General features: G+C 37.2%; 1 protein-coding gene and 1 non-coding gene across 4 annotated transcripts in view; both read left to right on the plus strand.

The window, feature by feature from the left end:
• The window catches only part of TMEM167A (transmembrane protein 167A), a 52,680-nt gene that overhangs the window by 26,729 nt on the left and 1,470 nt on the right, over positions 1–24,481 (plus strand). For 2 of the 3 annotated variants that reach the window (XR_005720962.1, XR_005720963.1), the window contains 3 exons: positions 6,334–6,443; positions 11,049–11,083; positions 17,651–24,440. Coding sequence is in view for 1 of the 3 variants with exons in the window: in XM_040239425.1 (XP_040095359.1) it covers positions 6,334–6,443; positions 11,049–11,083; positions 17,651–17,721 (216 nt within the window). In the remaining 2 variants the exon portion in view is untranslated. Of the gene's footprint in view, positions 1–6,333; positions 6,444–11,048; positions 11,084–17,650; positions 24,441–24,481 lie in introns of those variants that run through there. The other variant, XM_040239425.1, reaches the window with a different exon arrangement.
• Positions 8,251–8,385, plus strand: LOC120864953. The gene has a single exon (XR_005721292.1). It is a non-coding gene; the product is annotated as a small nucleolar RNA U109 (small nucleolar RNA).

The raw sequence follows: 24,481 nt of genomic DNA on the forward strand, positions 1-24,481 counted from the left end.
AATGAATTTGGTAGCATTCTGTCCTTTTCAACTTTTGGACTAATTTGAGAAATGTAGATTTAAGTGCTTCCTTGTATGTTTGGTAGAATTCCACAGTGAAGCTGCCCAGTCCTGGACTTTTGTTTGCAAGGAGTATTTTTATTACAGGTTTTCTTTCACTTGATCAATCTGTTCAAGTTATGTTCACTTAATTTTGGCAGGCTTTGTGTTTCTATAAACTAGTCCATTTCTTCTGGGTTGTCCAATTTGTGGGCATATGATTGTTTATATTTTTATGATTTTCTTATATTTCTGTGGTATCATTTGTTATTTCTTCTTTTTCATTTCTTATTTTGTTTATTTAGGCCCTCTCTCTTGTCTTGATGAACGTGGCTAGATTTTGTAGGTTCTGTTTGACTTTTCAAAAACCTTGCTCTTTATTTTACTGATCTTTTCTATTGTATGGTTTTTAATCTCTATTTTATTGCCTTCTGATCTTTATTATTTCCTTCCTTTAGGTGACATAGGGGTTTGTTTGTTCTGTTCCTAATTGTTTTAGGAGTAATTAGGATGTTTGTTAGAGATTTTTCCTGTTTCTTGAGGAAGACCTGTGCTTCTGTGTGCTTTCTTCCCAGAACTGTTTTTGCTGCATCCCATAGGTTTTGTAAGGGTGTGTTTTCATTTCGGGGCTCCCCTGGTGGCTCAGTGGTGAAGAATCCACATGCCAGGGCAGAAGACACTAGTTTGATCGTGAATTGGGACGATCCTCTGGAGAAGAAAGTAGCAACCCACTCCAGTATTCTTGCCTGGAAAATCCCATGGACAGAGGTACCTGGCAGACTACAGTCCATGGGGTTGCAAAGAGTCAGACCCAGCTTAGTGACTGAGCATGCACGTTTTTGTTGTCATTTGTTTCACGGTATTTTTTTTTCTTTTATTTCATCATTGTCCCATTTATATTTTTGTAGCATGCTGTTTAGTCTCCATATGTTTGTTCTTTTCCTGTTTTTTTCACCCCCTGTGGTTGATGTCTACTTTCATACCATTGTGGTCAGAAAAGATGCTTAAGATAATTTCTGTGCTCTTAAATTTGTTAAGGCTTGTTTTGTGATCTTGTATGTGGTCTGTCCTCGAGAATGTTCCATGTGTGCTTATTTAAAAGAGAAAAAACATGTATTCTGATTTTTGGAGATGTAGTGTCTTGTAGATATCAAGTCCAACTGGTCTGATATATCATTTAGGATATCAGTTTCTTTACTGATTTTCTGTCTAAAAGATCTGGCCATTGATGCAGATATGTAATTAGTATAAGACCCTCTGGCTGTTTTTAACCATTTATTATATAAGGTGCTTCCTGCCTTTCTTTACGGACTTTAAGTCTCCTTTGTCTAATATGAATATTGCTACCACCAATTTCTTATCATTTCCAATTCCATGAAATATCTTTTTCCATCTGCTAACTTTCAATCTGTGTGTTCTTAACCCTGAAGTGAGTCTTTTGTAGGTGGCATATTGTAGTGTCTTATTTTTCATCTAATCTGCCTCCCTGTGTCTTTTGATCAGGTCATTTAGTCCATTGACATTTAAAGTAGTTATTGATGAATATGTACTTATTGCCATTTTCAGCCTTGTTTTCCAGTTACTTTTGTACTTCTTTGTTGATTTCTTCTTTTTGTTTTTTTCTTTTGTGGTTTGTTGGTTTTCTTTTATATTATGCTTGAGTTCCCTTCTGTTTGATTTTTGTCAGTCTGTTGTATATTTTTGATTTGTGGTGAACCAGAAACTCCAATACTTTGGCCACCTGACGCGAAGAGCTGACTCATTTGAAAAGACCCTGATGCTGGGAAGGATTGAGGGCAGGAGGAGAAGGGGCCGACAGAGGATGAGATGGTTGGATGGCATCACCAACTCGTTACATGTGGGTTTGGGTGGACTCTGGGAGTTGGTGATGGACAGGGAGGCCTGGCATCCTGCGGTTCATGGGGTCGCAAAGAGTCGGACATGACTAAGCGACTGAACTGAACCAGGTTCTTAAGTATATTGACACATAACTATGTCTACTTGCATTTTGTCATTTTTTTCTTGTTTTTCAATCAATGTACTGGCTTATTTAAATGGTAAAACTTCCTGGTGGCTCAGGTGGTAAAGCGTCTGCCTACAACGTGGGAGACCCGAGGTCGATCCCTGGGTCGGGAAGATCCCCTGGAGGAGGAAGTGGCAGCCCACTCCAGCACTCTTGCCTGGAAAATCCCATGGACAGAGGAGCCTGGTGGGCTGCAGTCCATGGGGCCACAGATAGTTGGACAAAGAGTCAAGTTGAGTGACTTTGCTTACTTAATCCTTTTATATGCTTGCCTTTCCTATTGTAATTTCCCCTTTTCCTATTAAGTCTTGCTTCTTTTCTCTTTAGAGAAAACCTTTCAATATTTCTTATAGGGTAGGTTTAGAATTGCTGTATTCTTTTAATTTTTGCTTGTCTGAGAAATTCTTTATCTTTCTAGTCTAAATGATAATCTTGCAGGGTTTAGTATGTTGTAGGTTTTTCTCTTTCAGAACTTTTTGAGTATATCATGCATGCCATTCCCTGCTGAGTTTCTGCCTACAGAGTTTCTGCAGAGAATTCAGCTGATAGCTTTATGGTGGGTGATTCTCTTGAATATGACTCTTTGGTTTTCTCTTGCTGCTTTTAGACTTCTGTCTTTGTCTTTAATTTTTGCCATTTTAACTATGATATGTGTTGGTGTGGGTCTACTTGCTTTCATCTTTAAGGGGACCCTCTGTGCTTCCTGTACCTGAATATCTGTTTCTTTCTTTTGGTTTGGGAAGTTTTTAGCCTTGATTTCCTCAGATACATTTTCAGTCCCCTTTTATTTCTCTTCTTCTTGGACCCCTGAATTGTGAATTTTGTTACAGTTAATGATACACCAGATGGACTTCTCTGAAGGCTCAGTGGTAAAGAATCCACCTACTGGTGCAGGAGATTCAGGTTTGATCCCTGGATCAGGAACATTCACTGGAGAAAAAATTGGCAACCCGGTATTGTTACATGGGGAATCCCACGGACAGAGGAGCCTAGTGGGCTACAGTCCATGGGGATCAAAAGAGTTGGACATCACTTAGTGACTAAATGACAACAAAATGATACATCAGAGATCTCTTGTTTATATTTTTAGAATTTTTTCTTTAGCTGTTCTGATTGAGTGATTGCCATCATTCTGTTCTCCAGATCACTTATTTGTTCTTCTCTGTAATTTAGTCTGCTGTTGATTGCATCTGTATTGGCTCTTATCTTAGCAATTGTATTGTCTGTCTTTGATTGGTTCGTGTTTATAGTTGCTAGTTCCTTGTTACAATGATCTGAATTTCTATCAGTTACCTTTTTTAATTCCTATAACATTTTTCTTCCTTTTTGAACCCAGGGTCTGGGAGACTAGTGAGGGCTGTTTCATTTCTTTCAGGGGAATTTCTCTTGTTCTTTTAAATCTGAGTAGTTCCTCTGCTTTTTCATCTTTCTTAACTTCATTCTGTCTCAATGAATTTAAGAGAAAAAGTTCTCTACTATGGATTTGAAGGTGTGTTTTTAATATGGGAGCATCCCTGTATAGTCTGTGTGAGTGCAATATTTTTGACAGCGACAGTTCTGCCCATAAGCAGCCCAAAATTGCTTCTGTTTTTCCATTGTGTTTGTCCCAGATATAGTGCTAAGCTGTAGGCTGTGGTGTAGAGTGGACTGGTTCTGGGGGCCAGGGCACTGTGGCTGCATGAATCAAGATGGTTGTGCTGTTTCCTGGGACCTTAACTGCCTCTGTGGCAGGCCTCTCTCAGGACCTGTCCACCTCAGATCCAGCTCCAAGCAGAGGTGGGAAGAGGGTGGACCTGGAGCACTGAGTACTCCTCCACAGGGGCTGTCTATTGGAGACATGCCTTTCTGTGCATCCCAAAGTCCACCCAGTACCACTGCCAAAACCCGGACCCACCCCCCAACTCCTTCCCCCTTTACTCCCACCTCCACTTCAGGGGTGCTTCAGACTGATCTCAGGTGGCTTCAGCCTGTAGCAGCTTAAAGCAGGGCTTGAGTTCCCCCCAGAGACTGAGGCCAGGTTGTGGCAGTGAGAACACCAATCCTAGCCATTAGACCGTGGTCAGTGACAAGGCCCTGGCCCTTCAGCTTTGCAGAAAAGAATACCCACAAAGTTGGAAAGTAGTGAAACAAGTAAAGTATGTGTTAAAAGGGGAAAAAAAAGAATACAGTATGTGTGGATAGACACATGGGCAGACTCAGAGAGTTGCTGAGTCACGCCCTCATGGCAGTTTGAATTACTTTTATGGGGTAAGTTCTTCCAGGTTTCTTTTGGCCAGTCATTTTGATTTGCCTGGTTCACAGTCCGTATTTGGTATATCTCAGGATCCTCCCATGTGTGAGCACACATCTCTTAGCCAAGATGACTTCTACCAAAAAGGCATATGGGTAGAATATCCCTTGACATCACTCCTGCTTTGACCTCCAGGGAGCCTTTCTGCAGGAATGTGGTCAAAGAGGTCTCATGACTCCCTAAATGAGAAATGAATGAGAAGCTGAATGAGAAATGTGTGGTCTGGGCAGGGCCCAGCCTCCTCCCTTATTTGTGCTGCTATTCTCGTCTTGGAGTTTCAGTCCATAGGGAATGAATCTCTAGTTGCTTTACTCTTGTGGGTGCCCATCTTCCTCCTGCCTCAGGACTGTGGGCTCTGTGGCTAGACCTGGAACACCAGACCCCAAGAGCTGGCTTCTTGCAGCTATTAATAGATGGCGTCCTCCTGCAGAGCCTATCTGCGAAGATTTGTATCCCAACCTGATTCACACTTTGACTGGGAAGTGTGGTGAGGTGCAGCCGTCAGCAGCAGTCTCTCTCCACCCTGATTGTTAGCAAGCCAGCATGCATACATTCCTATCAAGTCTAAGCCCCTGAAACTGCTCTGTCTGTTCCAGCAGGCAAGGATGCTTCCCAAGCCTACCTGTGTAGACCCTTTCTCCTTTACACATGCCTACCAGAGACATCTTGATGTCCCATCTTGATGCCTTTTTTCTTCCCTGTCCTACCTGGTTACGTGGAGATCTTTCTTGCAGCTTTGGTTATATAGATCTTCTGCCCATTTCCAGTTGGTTTTCTGTGAGAATTATTCCACATGTAGATGTATTTTTGATGTGTTTTGTTGGTGGAGGTGAGTTGCACATCCTACTCCACCATCTTGATCCCCCCTCAGGAAGTACTTCTGAGTCTACTAAGTAAATATATTGTTAGCTACTGTGTGAGATTCATATATTTTAGCTACCTGTATATAATAGAAAAGTTGTTCTTTTGTATGTACAGTAGTATTCCTGTACTTTTTAAAAATTGTTTTATTTACTCCATCATCTCTTATTGGGCTCCCACTGTGTACCTGACGGGTAGTTAGGTTCTGGAGATTCCGTTTGTCCCGTCTTTAGGGATGAGTATTATGATAAATGTGTAACAGTTTTATTTAAGAACAGATTCTTGTGTTAAATTTTTTATCTTAATAACTTTTAAAGTATCAGCAGTGAATGAGCAAGTACTTTTTTTCACCAAAACCTAATTGACAACTATTAGTCAATGCATGGAACATGACTACTTAAAGCATTCTTATTCTAAGAGAATTTCAGAATTGAAAAATCTTGAGCCAGCATTGAGTCTGTCTCCCCATTCTCCACCTGGTTTTACTGATGTGAAACAGAGATTTAGAGAGGGCAGTATTCAACTGAGGTTACATAGCCAGCTTACTTGCAGAGCTGGAAGACCGTATGTTCTGCCTAGTAGTCTGGGATCCTAGGACATCTGTATTAATTTTTGGTTTGGCTTTGGTGAGCTGGTTTGGATTTGTAACATTTTTGGTGGTATTTTTAAGTTCCTGAATTTAGAATTTTTGTTGCATCTTCTGAATTCCTTAGCCCAAAGAATGGAGAAGAAGGTATGGTCTCAGAATACCTTGTGATTGTGCTTTTAAGGCTTCCATGGTGGCTCAGATGGTAAAGCATCTGCCTGCAATGCAGGAGACCTGGATTCGATCCCTGAGTTGGGAAGATGCCCTGGAGAAGGAAATGGCAACCCACTCCAGTATTCTTGCCTGGAAGTTTCCATGGACAGAGGAGCCTCGTAGGCTATAGTCCAAGGGGTTGGAAAGAGTTGGACATGACTGAGCAACTTCACTTTCTGCTTTTGAAAAGTGTTCTCAGACATGTCATTCTGTTTGCCTTTTTGAAGAAAAAAATGTGATTCTTAATATGGAATTGTCTGACTTTTTTTGTTACCTATGCAGTTTATCTTGTGACATTAATTTTTCTTTTTCTCTTTTTAGTCTGCCATTTTCAATTTTCAGAGTCTGTTGACTGTAATCTTGCTGCTTATATGTACCTGTGCTTATATCCGATCCTTGGCACCCAGCCTCCTGGACAGAAATAAAACTGGGTATGTTACTAATAATGTTTAATCACCCAAGTTAGTTCTTAGAGATATTAAATGCCAACTATTGAAAGCCATTAAGTGATTAATTTCTATATGTAATTTAGTTTGTATAACTAAATTATGTAAAAATAACTTTTTACATTGTTTTTCCTTGTTTTTAAAAAAAATCCAGATCTTTATATTCATAGATTCTTACCAAAAAGATAAATATCAGAAGTTACCTGAAGTGTGCTGGACTGAAAAAAAAAAAGTGTATTTTAAAAGATGAGATAGTTTTTCTTTCTGAAAATATAGCTACAGTTTAGTAGTTTCAGAGACAGGGTTTGGCCTTCGTTTTTAATAGTAAAAGCCATTATCTTATCTTGAAAGCATTAAACAGTTTATAAGCACTGTGTCCACTACAGTACTAATATAGACATCCCACCTCCACTCCAGGACCACTCTAATCATATAGGCTTCCCAGCTGTATCATAAAGCAAACATCTTTGGAGAGATTTAGCTTTCTTAAAGCAATAGTAAAAGTTAAGCTTTGGGCATGTCACATCCCTTTTAATTGTATGTTAACACTCCTGCCAAAATTGAGCTTAATGGGATACAAAAGGGACTTAAAATTTTTAAGTGCCATGTTCCTCATACAGAAATACATGTTGAGTTCAACCAGAAGGACAACTATATTAAAAAAAAAACAAACAAACAGAGACCATATGGTGAAAACTGTCTTAACTTTCTTTGCCTTACAGATTAATTCTGTGAATAATTGTCTTAATCCTTTCATGGTAAGATCCTTAATCATCTTAAGAAATAGTAGGATGAAATAGAACACTTGACATAGGAATAATTAATTATCTCCACCTTTTTTGTTTTTGATGGAAAGGAAAAGTTCTAATTAGGATACTGCAAAGTCAGGCTCTGTTTTTCCACTAAGAAAATCTCCTACAAGAAGCAAGGTAGTAGATATTCAACTATGAGAGGAATTAATTATCTTTCCTTCAACTGCATTATATCTTTGGGGTCATAATTAACATTTATTCAAACATTCCATTATCTAAATCATTTGGCTTTTGTTACCATTTCTTTTTATTATGTAGGTTTGTTTGAACATCTATAAAGGCATAGAGAACCCCTACCCAGTTTTGAATAATGAAAAGCTATAATCTTGTTCCAATAAACTGATGATCTGTCTCTGTTGTCCTAAGGCATTTCATTTAACCTACTGAAGGTGAAAACAGATGTTATTTGTCCATGGGTTTTTCTGACAACACCTCACTTCCTTTGTAGAGATTATGTTCTTATCATTCCACCTTTTCTCTGAACTCTTATTGCACTGAGTCTTCAGTCCCTTTGTTGAAATTATATAATTTTATTTGTTGCTTAGTTGTACGAGAAGCCTTTCTACTCAGCTAAATAATTTTATTTCCTCCTTCCCTTTCTCTGCAATCCCCTGTGGGTTTCTCTGGTGGCTCAGCAGTGAAGAATCCACCTGGCAATGCAGAAGGCACAGATTCAATTGCTGGGTTGGGAAGATCCCCTGGAAAAGGAAATGGGAACCCACCTCAATATTCTGCCTGGGAAATCCCATGAACAGAGGAGCCTGGCAGGCTACAGTCCATGGGGTCACAAAGAGTCAGACCCAACTTAGCAACTAAACAACAACAACAAAGCCTATGGTAGAATCCAGTAAACAATCTCATCGATTGTTATTTTAGATTTCTAATACATAATGTTTAATAAAGAATTTATTTCATTCATGAATAATCACATAGTGGTAGAACAGAGTATTTGTACATTTCTGGTGCCGAGACAAAGTAGGCTGCATGTGGAAATGTCTGCTTCTCATTCCTTTGGAAGCAGGAATATATCCACAACATGCTACATTAAAAAAGGAGTTCTCAGGGCTGCCAACCTTACAGTAGAGGTTGAGTAGTAGTATATTTCTCCTACATAAAACCAAAGGAAGAGCATGCCTATTTTTACATTTTAAAGTATATATGATACAGTTAGCTGTTTGAAAGCTTTTTTGAAAAACTTTTTGTTTCGTTTGCTTCTGGCTGTGCTGGGTCTTCGTTGCTTGCTACAAGGGCTTTTCTCTGTGTGCAGCGAGTGGGAGCTACTCTCTAGTTGTGGTGTGCAGACGTCTCATTGCGGTGGCTTCTCTTATTGAGGAGCATGGGCTCTCAGGCCAGGCAAGCTTCAGTAGTTGCAGCACATGGGCTCAATTCCTGTGGCTCATGGGCTTAGTTCCTCGGCTCGTGGGATCTTCCCAGATCAGGGGTCAAACCTGTGTCTCCTGCATTGGCAGGCAGATTGTTTACCACTGAGCCACAATGGAAGCCCTAAAAACATTGTCTCTATAGAAATGTTAAGCTCCTTTTATTTTGACTTGTACAAATGAAATAATTTCTGTGGAAGACATTTTTACTGGTCCTTATTCTTTTCTGTTAAAAATGTATATTTATGAAAGTCATAGTAAACTTTCCTTTGATTATACTGAGTGTTCCACGCTTAAGTGAACCAGTTAGATAAAATGGACCAATTAGATAAAATGAGTTCTTAATAACTTCACTGTTGAAAATAGCAACTTCATTTTTTGCTGCTTCAAATAGTATAGAACTTAAAAGCAGCAGAGAAGAGTTGCTATTTTGTCTAGTTTCCTATTTTCATAGACTTTATAATTTTATCAGCATATATGCTTACTGGTTTATGTCTTTAAAAACTAAGCAGCATATTTGTATTGGTGCTTACCAGCTTAAGTTCCTTTTAACATTTGGGATATTGTGTAAATGTCTAGGTAGGGAAATATGTGAAAAAGACCAAAGCAGTACCAATTAATCTCTTATGTTGCCAAATTAGGAATTTTTTTTCACTTAAGTAGCTTTTAATATGCTTTGTTATACCAGTTTCCTACTGATGCTTTGATGCTAATTTCTAGACTATAAGACCTGCAAAGACCTTGACTGTGATGATATGGTTTCAGACTGTTCTAAAGGGCCCTAAGCTTCCCATAGAGGAACTTCAAGTGTCCTACTTCTGAATACCTCAACCAGAGCAGCTTCGAGTCAATAATTCATTTTATAATCAATAGATTTTTAGAATCAAGTTTGCAGGGCATTGCAGATCACTAACCAGTTGTCTTCCATTTTTTTGATGAAGTGTAAGCCAATGTTAGTGATACCTGGAGTTATTGTCCATACCTTTAGCCTATGTTATATTGAACATAGCACATGTTAGTCACCATTCTAAAGACTTTCTGTGTAATAACTCATTTAACCCTTACAGCAACCCTATTAAAATGAGGTAAAATAACCTGCTCACAGTTACGCAGCCAATTAAGTAGAATTGAACTTAGGCACAGTTTAGCCCTGATCCTTTGCTTTCAAGAGTATACATTTGTCCTTTTTATTCTTACAGTGAAGTTGTTTCACCTGTCAGAATTCCTATCCTTCACAATATTTATATTTTTGCCCATTTCATTTAATCTGAACTAAGGGACTTTTTGCTTTGATGTCAGGAAATTACTGTATACTTCAGAGGAGGAACATGTTTGGAACTTAATTGACTCAGCATTTTTTTTTTTAGTCTTAACCATTCCAGTATAATGATTTATAGCCAGCCATCTCATTAGGCAAAGAAAATATAATTTATCTCAAATATAAACATGATTTTCTTCCTATAACAATTCTAATTCACTGAAGTAATTTTAATGTTAATTTATCTTGATTTGTAACCATGTGCAATACTATTTCTATTTCTGTTCTTTTGTCACATCAAAATAATTGTCTATATTTTTTTCAAATATCTCTATTCATTGAATGTCATTTTTTTAAGCTGTTAGTACTTTTTTAGTACTGTTAGTACATTTTTTAGTACTTGCAAAATAAGTGATATATCCATATAATATGTATTTATATCTTTATTCATGGAACTGAAATAGAAATACTAGTCTAATTTTTATTATTTCCAGAATATATGTATTTTAAATATATTTTAAATTTTATATGAAATTATAGTTTTATATACAATATCCCTAAACTAGGGTTTTCTTATGTTGAGATATGTTATGTTGAATATACTACATTGAAATATAAGCTTGTATTTTTGTATTCCTCCTCATTTAATGTTATGGTCATGTAAATACTGTCATTGGAGTTCATGATTATAGATCATTTAAATATAGAACTATAGTCAGTAAAAAGTTTTTTCAGTTAATGTCAAAGTTTATCCAAAAGGAACTGTCCATTTACTGTTTTTGCAAAATTAATGTTTATTTAAATCAGCGTTATATGTTTTGAAGATAAAGCACTTGAAGTTGATTGAATTAATCTTTTAATAGTAAGCTCTTGTGCAAATTTTTGCCATTCTTACATTAATTTACTTTGGGCCCAACCTGTGACACCACGTATGTTCCAATTTCTAATAGTTTCTGTACATTGATGGTTGACAAGCTATTGTGTCCTACTTTTCTATATAAGTAGTGGCTCAATATCAAATGAATTTCAGTTTAAAGCAATGCATCAGCAGTTAAAATGCTAATATGTAATAAGTTACCTATATGATACTGAATAATTTGTCTTTCCCAGTAATCAGTAGCTGCTTTTTTATTTTCTACAGGTTGTTGGGTATATTTTGGAAGTGTGCCAGAATTGGTGAGTATCTACTTTCTTATGCTGTAAACTGTTGGCCAGTTATAGTCAAACAAATCAAAATGTCAGTTTTTAAAGTGCAGACTTCCCAGTTGTGTACCTTTTTGCAGTACTTTATAGAGTTCCATGTAAATCTTTTCTTGACAATATTTAAAATGATTTCACAGATACCTTCTAATATTCACTAATAGGGAGATGGAAAGCAGGTCAAAGGTCTCTGTAATTTAGACAGTAAACAGTATGCATTCCTGATTTTGAGATTACAGGCAAGTATGTATATGCATACATTGTATAGAGCATGCTGTTCCATATAATATGTACCATTTCGATAACTGAGGAGGATTTTTGCATTTAATGAAAGGCTTGCTGAGCAACTATCTAATTGCCCCCTGGTAAGTCATAGAATCTTACTAGTTGCTTTTAGAAAATATGAACTATTTCATCTTTTGAATCCATGTTATCTTCTAACTTTTCATAATAAAGTTAGTAGCATCTTCAGTGTGTAAATGGTTAGATAACAATATATATTAATATTCATTGTCCCATAACATTATGTATAGTATTTAACACAATGCCCAGCACATACTAGATTCTCAAATAATTGGTAAGTAAATGAATTAAAATGTACTTTATTCACCAATATTTTTTTATTATTAAAGTGTAATTGATACAAAATATTATGTAACAGGGCTTCTCAACCTCTGGGCCACAGACCAGTTCTGTGGCCTTATTGCTGGGTCATATTGTAGTTCTGTTTTTACTGAGAAACCTCTATCCTGTTTTCCATAGAGGCTGCATTAATTTACATTTCCACCAATAACCACATCCTCAGCAACATTTATTGTGTTCCTTCTAATGATAGCCATTCTAATAGGTGTGAGATGACATCTCATTTTGGTTTTAATTTGCATTTCTGTGATGATTAATAGTATTGATCATCTTTTCATCTGCCTGTTGGTCATCTTTATGTCTTCTTTGAAAAACTTTCTCTTCAGGCCTTCTGCCCAGGTTTAATTGGGTTGTTTTTTTGATGTTGAGTTGTATGAGCTGTTCATAGGTTTTGGATATTAATCCCTTATCAATCATGACATTAGCAAATATTCTGTCTCATTCCATAGGTTGTCTTTTCATTTTGTTGATGGTTTCTTCTGCTATGGAAAAGTTTTTAATATTAATTAGATCCAGTTCGTTTATTTTTGCTTTTGTTTCCTTTAGATAGATCCCCCAAAATATGATTTATGTCAAAGTATTTATGTCAAAGTATAGAGTGGAATAGAGTTTATGGTTTCCAGTTCTACATTTAGATGCTTAATCCATTTTGAGATTATTTTTATATATAGTGTGAGGAACTAGCTGTTCTGATTTCATATTTTTACGTGTAGCTGTCTAGTTTTCCCAGCACCACTGGTGGGGGTGGGGAGAGGTTCCTGACACAGTTTGGTACGGTGTGTAGGGTGTTCTGAAACTTGGCCTGCTAGTGGGCCAGACCATGTCCGAACTGGACCCAGGGCAGGGCCTGGCCTGCTGGGATGGGAGCTTAGCGGGCAGTCTGAGTCTGTAGGTTGTAGGATTGTGGTTTTCTAGCATTTAGTATCTGCCCCCTGTTGGAGTAAGGCTGATCCAGGGGCTAGAGCAGGCTTCTCTGAGGGCAGGGCTGGGCTCCATGGGTTTCTGGGGCTGGTGCTTGCCTGCTGGTAAGTAGAATGGAGCACTGAACCCTCTGGTGGATAGGGCCATGTTCAGAGGCAGCTGTGGGCTCTTGAGGCAGCATGTCTGCTATGGATGTGGCTCTGTCCTCACCAGATGGGCTGCTTAGCTTGGGGTGTCTCAGCACTCACCTGTAGGCTGTTGGGCAAGGACACAGTTGGGTCCTAGCACTCATAAGCTAGAGGAAGGATTCTACAGTGGTTCCTGCCAGTGTCCATATGACATAAGTAACTCAGAAAGGTTCCCATTAGTGTCTGTGTCCCCAAGGTAAGATGCAGTCACCTTCTGCTTCTCCAGGAGATTCTCCAAGACCAGAAGGTAGGTCTGACCGAGACTCCTATCAAGTCACTGCTTTGGCCCTGGGTCCTGAAACTTGTGAAATTTTGTGGGTGTCCTTTAAGAGAAAGGACAAGAATAAACCTCATGCATTTACGATCAATTAATCTACAACAGTGGAGGCAAGAATATACAGTGGAGAAAAAGTCTCTTCAATAAGTGGTGCTGGAAAAACTTTACAGCCACAGGTAAAAGAATGGAATTAGAATATTCTCTAACAACATACAAAAATAAACACATATTTAGGTCTTTATTTTAAGTATCTTAAGACGAGATACTATGAAACTTCTAAAGGAAAATGTAGGCAGAAGACTCTCTGACATAAATTGCAGCCATATTATTTTGGATCCAACTCCTAGAGTAAAGGAAACAAAAGCAAAAATAAACAAATAGGACCTAGTCACACTTATATGCGTTTGCACAGCAAAGGACACCATAAACAAAATGAAAAGACAATCTATGGAATGGGAGAAAATAGTTGCAAATGATGTGACTGACAGGAAAATTAATTTTCAGAATATACAAACAGCTTGTATAGTTCAATATTAAACAGATAACCCAGTCAAAAATTGGGTAGATCTAAATAGACATTTCTTCATAGAAGACATACATGGATAGGCACATGAAATGATGCTTAACATTACTAATTATTAGAGAAATGCAAATCAAAACTACAGTGAGGTATCACCTCACTCCTGGTCAGAATGGCCATCATCAATGGCCATTGAATAATAAATGGTGGAGAGGGCGTGGAGACAAAGGAACCATCCTGCACTGTTGCTGTAAATTGGCACAGCCACTGTGGAGAACAGCATGGAGGTCCCTTAAACAAAAAATGAGTTACCATATGATTCAGTAATCACATTCCTTGGCATATATCCAGAGAAAACCATCATTTGAAAAGGAAAAGATATATGCACCCCAGTGTTCATTGCAGCTGTAGAATATCACTCAGCCATAAAAAAAAAAAAGAATGAAATAATGCCATTTGCAGCAGCCTGGATGGATCTAGAGATTATCATACTAAGTGAAGTAGGTCAGACAGAGAAGACAAGTATACTGTACCACTTGCAAGTAGAATCTTGAATTTATTTACAAAAGGGAAATAGACTTGCAGACATTGAAAACAAAGGGGGGAGATAAATTAGGAAACTGGGATCAGCAAATACTATTACATACAAAATAGATAAATAACAAGTACCTACTATGGTGGCTCAGAAGACAAAGAATCTGCTTGCAATGCAGGAGACCTGGGGTGATCCCTGGGTTGGAAAGATCCCCTGGAGGAGGGCATGGCAACCCACTCCAGTATTATTGACAGGAGAATCCCCATGGACAGAGGAGCCTGGCAGGCTACATTTCATGGGGTCGCAAAGAGTTGGACACAACTGAGTATCTAAGCATAGCACCACACAATATAGCACAAGGAACTATATTCACTATATTGTAATATCTTTAATGGAAATCTGAAAAAGAATGTATAAATATATATGTGGATGTATAACTGAACACTTTGCTATATACCTAAAACATTGTAAATCAGCTATTCAGAAAAAAAAGAACATTATGGACAGTTTGAGGGAATAGAGAATATCACGGGATTACATTCATCAGTTCAGTCCAGTCACTCAGTCCTGTTAGACTCTCCAACCCCATGGACTGCTGCAGCTCGCCAGGCTTCACTGTCCATCACCAACTCCCAGCGCTTACTCAAATTCATGTCCATTGAGTCAGTGATGCCATCCAACCATCTCATCCTTCTCCTGCCTTCAATCTTTCTCAGCATCAGGATCTTTTCCAGTGAATCAGTTTTTCGCATCAGGTGGCCAAAGTATTGGAGTTTCAGCTTCAGCATCAGTCCTTCCAATAAATATTCAGGATTAGAGTCATATGAACATTAAAATTATTGGCTTATGGTGAATAAAATGTTAAGGCATTTTAAATCCATTTTTTATGTAATAAATTAGAAAACATTGTACAACTCCATTAGTAACTAATCCAGGTGACTTTGTTCACAATTGTTGCTTGGAAGTGTAGGTAAAGGTTTCAGACATCTAGTTTATAGCTTTCTTAAAGATATCCTGTTAGTATTATCTATTTTTCTGTCTAATTATAATCTATGCCTTTTCTTTTTTTGCTTGCCCATGTATTTTCATTTTCCTCTCTTGACTGCATTAATATCATAGTTAAATAGTTATTCACTTTTGCTAATTATGTGAATACCGTTAGCTTTTCATTTTGGCAAAGTGTTTTAGAAAATGTTGGTACTGATATGCAGCTTTCTCAACCACATGTTCCTCTCTTATCTTGACACAGAATATATCCCCAAAGAAAGGATGCAATTTTAATGGGAAAAGGCCCAGCCAGATCATCTTATCATGTTACACATCACATTACAGCAACTGTTTCACATTCACTTACAGAGACCTAAGACCAGACAAGAAGTAACGTTCTTACCCTAGTTCAACTAAAGATATTTAGCTCTACCACATGGCAATCTCTTTTAAGAAAATTAAAAACAGGAAAATGAAACCCATATGTAAATCATAGTATTCTAAGTTGGAGGATAAGGAAGAGAAGAACTTCCTCAAAAATTAATTTTTAGCAGATGGCAAATTTAGGACAGTATTAATCTCTTCTTTTAGTATTTAAGAAGGCTATATTTGACAATAAGAGTATCTAGCCCTATGGAAAGAGGGACAGGCTTCCTTATGAGATCTACCTGAAATTTTGGTCTGATTGATTTTTGTTCTTGTTTTTGTTGGATAACTTGAGTTTTTTACTCTGAAAGAATCAGCATTGCTTAAAAAAACAAGGAACACTATTTTCTAGTTTCTTTTTTCTTTTTTCAGTTGAAATAATATTGTGAAAACTGTATTTTCTCACTTTCTGAATTTTCGTTTAGTTGGAACACAGTTCATTAAATGTCTGTGGATAGAACACTCTGAAAAACACCAAATGTTTATTTTGTTTGCATGTGTGTAAAATGTGTCATGAATATTGCCATTGAATAGATACAAAGATAAAAAACTTAACAGTTGTATCCCTATGATCTCAGTGAGGGAGCTCTGAAAATAATGACCTTCAAGGTTTTAGTTGATAAGAGTGATCAAGATTGACATTTTCCAGAAGTAATTAACTAACCTAGCTAAGTGAATTAAGGAGCTTAGTTACTAGAAGACAATGGCAACCCACTCCAGTACTCTTGCCTAGAAATTCCCATGGACAGAGAAGCCTGGTAGGCTGCAGTCCATGGGGTCGTTAAGGGTCGGGCATGACTGAGCGACTTCACTTTCACTTTTCACTTTCATGCATTGGAGAAGGAAATGGGAACCCACTCCAGTGTTCTTGCCTGGAGAATCCCAGGGACAGAGAAGCCTAATGGGCTGCCGTCTCTGGGGTCGCACAGTCAAAAACGACTGAAGCGACTTAGCAGCAGCAGCAGTTACTAGAAAAGAAATTATTTTAAACACCATAGAAAAATACAGGTGAGGGGAGTATAAACCATCTCTATAAAGGAAAGTGAAAGTGAAGTCGCTCAGTTGTGTCCGACTCTTTGCAACCCCATGGACTGTAGCCTACCAGGCTCCTCCATCCATGGGATTTTCTAGGCAAGAGTACTGGAATGGGTTGCATTTCCTTCTCCAGGGGATCTTCCCAACTCAGGGATCGAACTCTGGTGTCCCGCATTGCAGGCAGACACTTTAACCTCTGAGCTACCAGGGAAGCCCTTCTATAAAGGAACCAGGTACATACTCAGGATTTTTCCTAGAAGTAGCACGTCCTCACTCTGTCCTTACTCTGTCTCCTTCCTTCCTTCTTCCTTTCGTGTGTGCCCTCAAGGCAGCACAAAAATGCCCAGTGCCTTGTACAGTCTTGGAATTATTGAAGAAACAGGAATGAACAAGATAAGTTTGAGTTAGCTCACAATCACAAGATACCTGTTTGCAAGACAATTGCACAAGCCAACTCCAGATCTACTTCATGCAAAGGAAATTCTCCAGCTATAAACAGACACTCCTTAAACAAATGTGAAAACTAATTCAGAAGTGATTGTTCTAAGTTCTATGTCTCTAACCCAGAGTAATTATACTATAAAAGATTTGATACAAAATCCATCTCAGAAATAGTTTCGTTTTCTCTGATGTGTGTCTGTGTGTGTGTGTTTTCAACATTCTATGTGATGTTGATTTTTTAAATGCAGTTTTATGGAATACTTGTTTATTTTCATTCAGGAATGCTATTTTTTCCCCCTTATAAGTTTTTTGAGATAATTTCTCTTGGGTCTTTATCCTACATTCTTTGTTATATTTTTTAATAATGTAGGTGTATGCAGTGACACTAACATGGCTAATCCAGTGTTTTCTAAAGACATGACAAAGAGGTGGTCTTAGATCGGTACCGTTTAGTTCATTCTGGTGTGTACTTACTTTCATGTTGCATGTAGTTCATTTTGCCCCTGCCCTTAAGTGTATGGACTTCATAGGCAAGAATCTTATCTTGGTTTAACTACCTTTTTTCCACCAGGTGAACGGAAGAGTCCTTATGTTGCAGTGTGCTGTATCGTGATGGCCTTCAGCATCCTTTTCATACAGTAGCTTGGAAAAATGCCAGAATTCTTCAGTCGCCATCAGATTTAAATATGACAAAAAGGGACTGATCTGCCGAAAATAATGGAAAGAATGGTTAACCCTTTTATCTCTGAACATTGAATGAGCTACACTTTCAGCTGCTGTTCTCTATTTTTGTTATTGGACCAATGTTCTATATAAATAATTAGGATGTAACATTTACTACATAGAGTTGAAATATGTCTGTAACAATCAACCTCAGTACTGTCACTACAATATTACATTCTGCATATGTCATTCTGTTGTGCCAGATACCAGTTTTTAGTGAGGTATCTTTAAGGCATGTAGTAGAAAACAAAATTGGTAAATTATTCAAGTTCCTTTCACTGTGATTTGGAAATGATAAATCTTTATAGAATGAGACCTTTTTTTTTTGGACTAGCTTTTTTATTGGGGGGGGGAGGTTCAATTTGTGTTGGTAAGGATTGCATTCATATTTAATAATGCTGGCTTTTCCTTGGCCATTTTGAGCATTAACCAGAGTACCTCTGCTCTTAGCAATCTGTAGTTTATTACAGGTATTTGAACTATTTAAAACAAGCCTATGTAGTTCTTAAGGAGGAGGATAGATGTGACTTTAGAGAAAATGTTAAGACTATTGAGAAAATGTTCCTATTTAACATAAAATAATTCAAAATACGTGACTGGTGTTATTATCTCTGAAACCTCTGGTTAAGTATGGATAAATGTCTTAAGCAAAAATTTGACCAGCTGTCATTCTGCAAATAAGACTACATGCTTAGAGTAAAAAGAGCTAAACAGAACAATTACAGAATGATAATCTTGGATGTGTTTTTCATTCTTTTTAGTGTTAGGTCTGTACATTTTAATTACCCCAAAATACAAACTGTGTTTTTGTTTTTTTAATACAGTGCTCTCAATCTAGTTTATGTTTTCTATATCAACTTGAACTGGAATCTTGTGTAACTTAGTAAGTGATGATAAACAGCTTTCAAATCTACTTACCATATGCCATGGCATAAATGTCTTTGAGTTTTGTTGATAAAGGAAAACCTTCAGTAATTTTCATCCAGGCAACAAGAATTTTGGAAATGTGACTTACAGATTTTGTAATAGAGCAGTTATTACACATTTATGGTTAACATTTAAGGTTCAACCAAAATTCAGTTAAAATTTCAAAACTAAGGAGAGCTTCTTAGCTAAAAATTGCCTGTTACAGTTTTAATTAGATACTGTTGTCAGCTATTAATTGCCATAAAGATAAGACTAAACCTTTTTTTTTTTTTTTTTTTAAGAAAAAACCTATTTGGAATTATTATAAAATGAGCCTGCCAGTAGCTCTTTCTGCAGAAACAAAGTACGGACCTAAAAGGCACTTATTTTTATGACTACTTTAAGGTGCTTAGTAAGAATTCTAGGAAACATCTAAGAAAGTCTTGTTACATTTTGCTGGTTTGTTTTGTTTTGTTTTTTACAAAAGATGAAAGCTTCTGTAGGCTGTCAGTATCTTTGTTTATTGTACATTTCTGGCTTATCTATAGCTGATTTAAAATGATATATTTTGCCTTAGACAGGTAATCAGGTTATGATAATTGTTCCTACCTGCACTGTCTCTTGGGCTGTTGCATTAGGTCAAGGATTTTTAGAGTATTCCCCAAAATAGAACTCTTATCAGCATACAAAGAGTAAGTAACCTTCCTGAGTCTAGTTTCTGAGTGACCATCTGTTGTCCAACTCTGCTGCCAGCTAGATTTTCCTAAAGCTATGTCAACTAACTTTTTTAGTTGTTTACTAACACAAGTCTAATATGAAGAGGGCAAGAATATTCTAGATAATCAGTTCTAGGATATCTCTTTTTTTTTAATATAAATTTATTTTAATTGGCGGTTAATTACTTTACAGTATTGTATTGGTTTTGCCATACATATCTCTTTAAGTTGGCATTTCAGAGGAGGTAGGTGGAAGTAGAGGTAAAATAATTTCTTTGGAAAATTTATGGCAACATATAAGCATTTTTTTTTTACTGTGTATAGGTGCTGAACAAAGTAGGAAGCAGCTTATTTCTGACTCCATTCTGACTTTTTGAAACATAAGATCTGTGGGAGATGGGAAAAAAATCACAGGATTCTGTGGGGGGAAAAGGCAGTCAGCATATTCTTTTTTTTTTTTCAAAGAGTTACCACTGAATCCTGTTGTCTAACCTAAAGGGCACAGTAGATAGTTAAGTAGTCCACAGAATATTCAGATACTCCTTTTGTGGTCTTAGCAGGTTGCAGAAGAGGATTAAGGATCAATTTAAACATCAGAGGTTCTGCCTGTATCACACAGTCTTGGTGCAAGACCGGATGGGATGATGGGCAATAAAGTCCACAGTTTACTAGGTTTGAATACTCTCCCTAATCTCCTTTCTGGCTCCAGAATCATGATTCCAGCCTGCTTGGAATGTTTGTGTTGATGTTTAGTTCCTGATTGGCCTCAGCTGTACCAGTGGCAGGAGCATGTCTTCTTTCCAGGCAATCATAAAAAGATGATCAGTCAAAAGAACACATAGTCTGTTGAATTCCATCTGTGGCTTAAAAAAGTTTAGATAAAAGTCCAGTATCCTGTTAATGCTTATGCTGCTGTGCCAGGCACTACTATCCTGAATGTTCTTTGCATCGTCAAATTCAAAATAGCCCTTTTATAAAGCTGGGAAAAGTAGTAGAATATAATTTGTAATAGACACGATAATCCTCGTAAAATGCAGATCGATCTAGTTCTAACCTAGGACAAAATAGAGGTTTGAATGAATTAACTTCTCTAAGTTCACAAAGTCAAAAATGAACAGATCTCTGGCTAGTTTTGTGAAAAAACCTAGCACTTGTAAATAGAATATTTATATTTCAACATTTTTAAGAGGCATTAGTAGAATGCCTTCGGTCTATTATCAGTGTAGACAGACAAGTACAGTTTCTTCACTCTAGTGGTTCATAATGTAGCAGGTGAGAGAGAAATGAGGTTATTTAAATGAAGTACAATATGATAGCATTTATTACCAAGATAATACCAGGATTCTAGAAGAAAACAAAAAGGTGATAGTTCAATCAGAGATATGAACTTCCTTCCAGAGAAGCATGCTTAAACTGAATTTAAGAGCAATATGCAAATGCACCAGGGATATATATTATGGACTATCAGTACCCTGATTGTTGTGAAAGCCACTTGGGAAGTGGAGTTGAGCTGTGAACAACACAGGTGGAACTGTGTAGCTCCACTTACATATTGGGTATTTTTCAGTAGTAAATGCTTTAGTAATAAACGATCCCCCCCTCACTGTTCAAGGGTCAACTACACTAAGACATAAGCCTAGAAAGGTGGAGAGGTCAGATCCTAGAGGGTCCTGTATTTTTCTCATTACCACCTATTACCTACCTCAGAATTGAAGTGGAATGTGTTTTCTCCTGCCTGACAAAAAAAAAAAAAATTTTCAGGAAAAAAAATAAAATTCCTCGCTTGGTGTATGTGTAAAAAACATTGAATATATCCATGCTGACCTTATTTTGGACCAAGAATACAATAGTATCCTCTTCGGAGACACATGCATAGCATATAAAGCCAAGGTGACTTACAAGTGAGGTCAGATATTCTTAGGAACTTTGTAGCTCATACTCTATCAATGCCAAGAGTAGTCAGGATTATTAAAGCACAGGTGCACAAGTGAAGGTAGTTGTAATTTCTACGTTTCCTGGGTGCACAGAAGAGAGTTCCAATCTTTTCAGTCTAAACAAGGAGATGTGCTCCTTTCAAAACCTTTGAGAAGATACTGTATCACAGGAAATTGAAAACAAGAATGAAAGATTCTTACGGACCCCCTTTTTTTACTTTCCCGGTTATCTAATAAGAGTAGATGAACAAAAGAAGTGGGCATCCCTGGTGGCTCAGTGGTAAAGAATCTGCCTGCAGTGCATTAGAAGCAGGTTCGATCCCTCAGTTGGGAAGATCCCTTAGGGAAGGAAATGGCAACCCACTCCAGTATTCTTGCCTGAGAAGTCCCATGGACAGAGAAGCCTAACGGGGTACAGTCCATGGGGGTCTCAAAAGAGTCGGAAATGACATAGCCACTAAACAACAACAAAATTAATACCCGAGTAATAGCATTTTTAATACTGCACAGCCCTGTTATTCTCAGTCTGCTACTATAGAAGTAGTAGATACTACTAGCTTCCAAAAATAGCTCATGATTATGCTATATATATTGCCTTTCATGGTTTCTTTTACTTTGCCCTAAACCAGTTCCAAGATGGTAATATGAAATGCCACTCCAGTATTGCAAAAAAGAGGGTAGGTAGAAATACATTTCCTGTGGTTTTGAGAGTACAAAGAAGCATCCTACTCTCTGGTTAGTGTACATGTCTGTGGTGTGTAATAAAAATCAAAATGAACTCACAAGAGCCTCCTACTTTTGTCTTTTGTCAGATGAATAAAGATTGTTTTAGAAGTTAAAAGTATTGAAATTGCCAGCTTTTGAGTAGGATACAAAGAGATACGTTTCTGTTTTGCCTGCATTTTAATTTGTGGCTGGTCAGGTTTGGTTTCGGGGAGTTTTTATATTGTTTTGCATCTTAAAGCCATTCAGTCTATAGTATTATATTGCTGTTTCTTTGAGTGAGCCTTCAAGAGTCTAAATGACTAAATACGAAGTCATGAATTCCCTCCAGAGATTGGAAATCTGATTCTTAGTGAAAGTGACAGTTAATTGTTGAAAGTTACTTTCAACCTGTCCTCAACTAAGAGCCTTCAGATGCCCAAATATTCTGGCAAGTAGCTATCAAAATCTGTGAGCAGTATCCATCAGAGTGAGACTATTTAGCCAATTTATACCATTTGTTGAAAAATACGAAAAAATATATATGTACTATGTGCCTTGCTTTGGATAGCATGGTCTTTCTAATGTTATCTTCCCAGCCCTCGATTTACACAAACAAATCTTTGTTAGACCTGTTACTGGAAAGAATTGACTTAACCAAATGAAATTGCAACAACTATATTTTTAGTTGAGTTTAGAACTCTAAAAGTACTTCAGATACAAATAGAAAAACAATATCCTACTTGTATCTTCAATGTATACTTTAAACCACCCTCACTGCTTCCTTGTAACTACCAGTTGATATAAGACTAAAGAAAAATCACTGAATTTCTGATTTTCAACTTATGTCACAAGAATTCAAAATGGCTTTGCTTGAGACTATTGAGTTTAACATAGTAGGAAAGCAAAATCTGTTTTCTCTTCAAAGGGTTTGCATTAATATCCTCAACCATAACAGAATTGCTGGGAGGGGAAAAAAAGAGAAACATAATATTGGAAATAAGGGTAAGTCACTTCACACATATTTTGTAGAGAATGAGAACACACACAAACCGCAAAATAGCCAGACACCACTACTGTTAGAGCTTTATTTGGCAAGGGAAGTAGCCTAGGAGCAAATGTGTCGTGATTGAGGTTTTGTACCCAAATTGCCAAAATGTACAATTTATAAGCCACTTCAATATTTTTGATCAAGTAGTATGTGTAGGCTAAAAGCTGGAAAAATAATTTACAAAGATACTAAACTGCTTTAAAAGGAATAAAGATACATTTAAGGCATAAGGTGTTTCAAGAAGGAATCAAAAAAGGAATGTTTTGCAGTAGTGAAGTTTTAAAGAGATCTGCAGACTTAAGGTTTAACACCAAAAGATTTGACATTGGAAACAAAGTTCGGAAGACAGAACACTATAACATTTCATTAGGGCCTTTGCAAAACAGGATGGGATTTTCCTTTTGATTTTATTTAATAAAAGTATTGTTTATTCTTTGGTCGCTTTGTAGCTAATGTTATTCCCAAATGGAGGAAACTCTATTAAATCTTGGAAAGTGATGAGAATACTTTGACTCACAAAATATGTTTAAGAAGTTTACAGTATGAAATTAAGAGAGCTGTAGAATGCAAAATATAGGATAATAAAGTTGGATGAGTTTTTAGAAAGTTTAGTTTTATGAGTATGTAATCTAAACCTCATTCAGATCTCTAATGGGTCACTCTTCTGAGCTTTGACTGAATCAAAGCCAAAATAACATAGTAACAATAATTCTAAACCCATAACTTAAAACTGCAGTCGTACTAAACTGGCAACTCCAATACTAGTTTTTATATTTAAGAATTGCCCTCACAAGCATCCCTTGAAAGAGGTGTAATTGAATCTGTTAACATTTGGAAACTAGACATAGAAAACGACTGAGATGGCTCCTGAATCGCTGGGCAATTAATTTGACTCGCAATGAAGAACAGAAATAAGGGTAGAATTGAGGGTAATCTTTATATGCCCAAGGAATGGAAAAGTAATCCCTCTTACATGTCTGCCACACAAGGTAGATTCCTTCATTACTCCTTTGCTGTTTCTAGAAGAATCCTTTGAGAATTGGCTGTGTGCCAGGGTCAGTGTATCCAATGTGGAACAAGACAAAGCTGCTATCACAGAACCTAGAATCTAGTGAAGACCAGCTAACCAAAATAATCAGGTAAGCATATACAACCTCTAGTAAGGACCTTGAAGACACCAAAGAATGATTTAGATGGAGTAGTCAGAGAAAGTCAGTCCATAAAGTTGATGACTGGGCTAAAACTTGCAGATGAAAAGAGCATGAGCCAGGAGTCAGAAGGAACAGCATACTTGAGGACTGAGAGATGGGAAAGAACTGGGGACTTGAGGTGGAGAAATTGATAAGAAACTAGCATGAACTGAGACAAAG

The sequence above is a fragment of the Oryx dammah genome, unplaced genomic scaffold, assembly GCF_014754425.2.
Source record: "Oryx dammah isolate SB20612 unplaced genomic scaffold, SCBI_Odam_1.1 HiC_scaffold_5, whole genome shotgun sequence".
Taxonomy (NCBI): Eukaryota; Metazoa; Chordata; class Mammalia; order Artiodactyla; family Bovidae; genus Oryx; species Oryx dammah.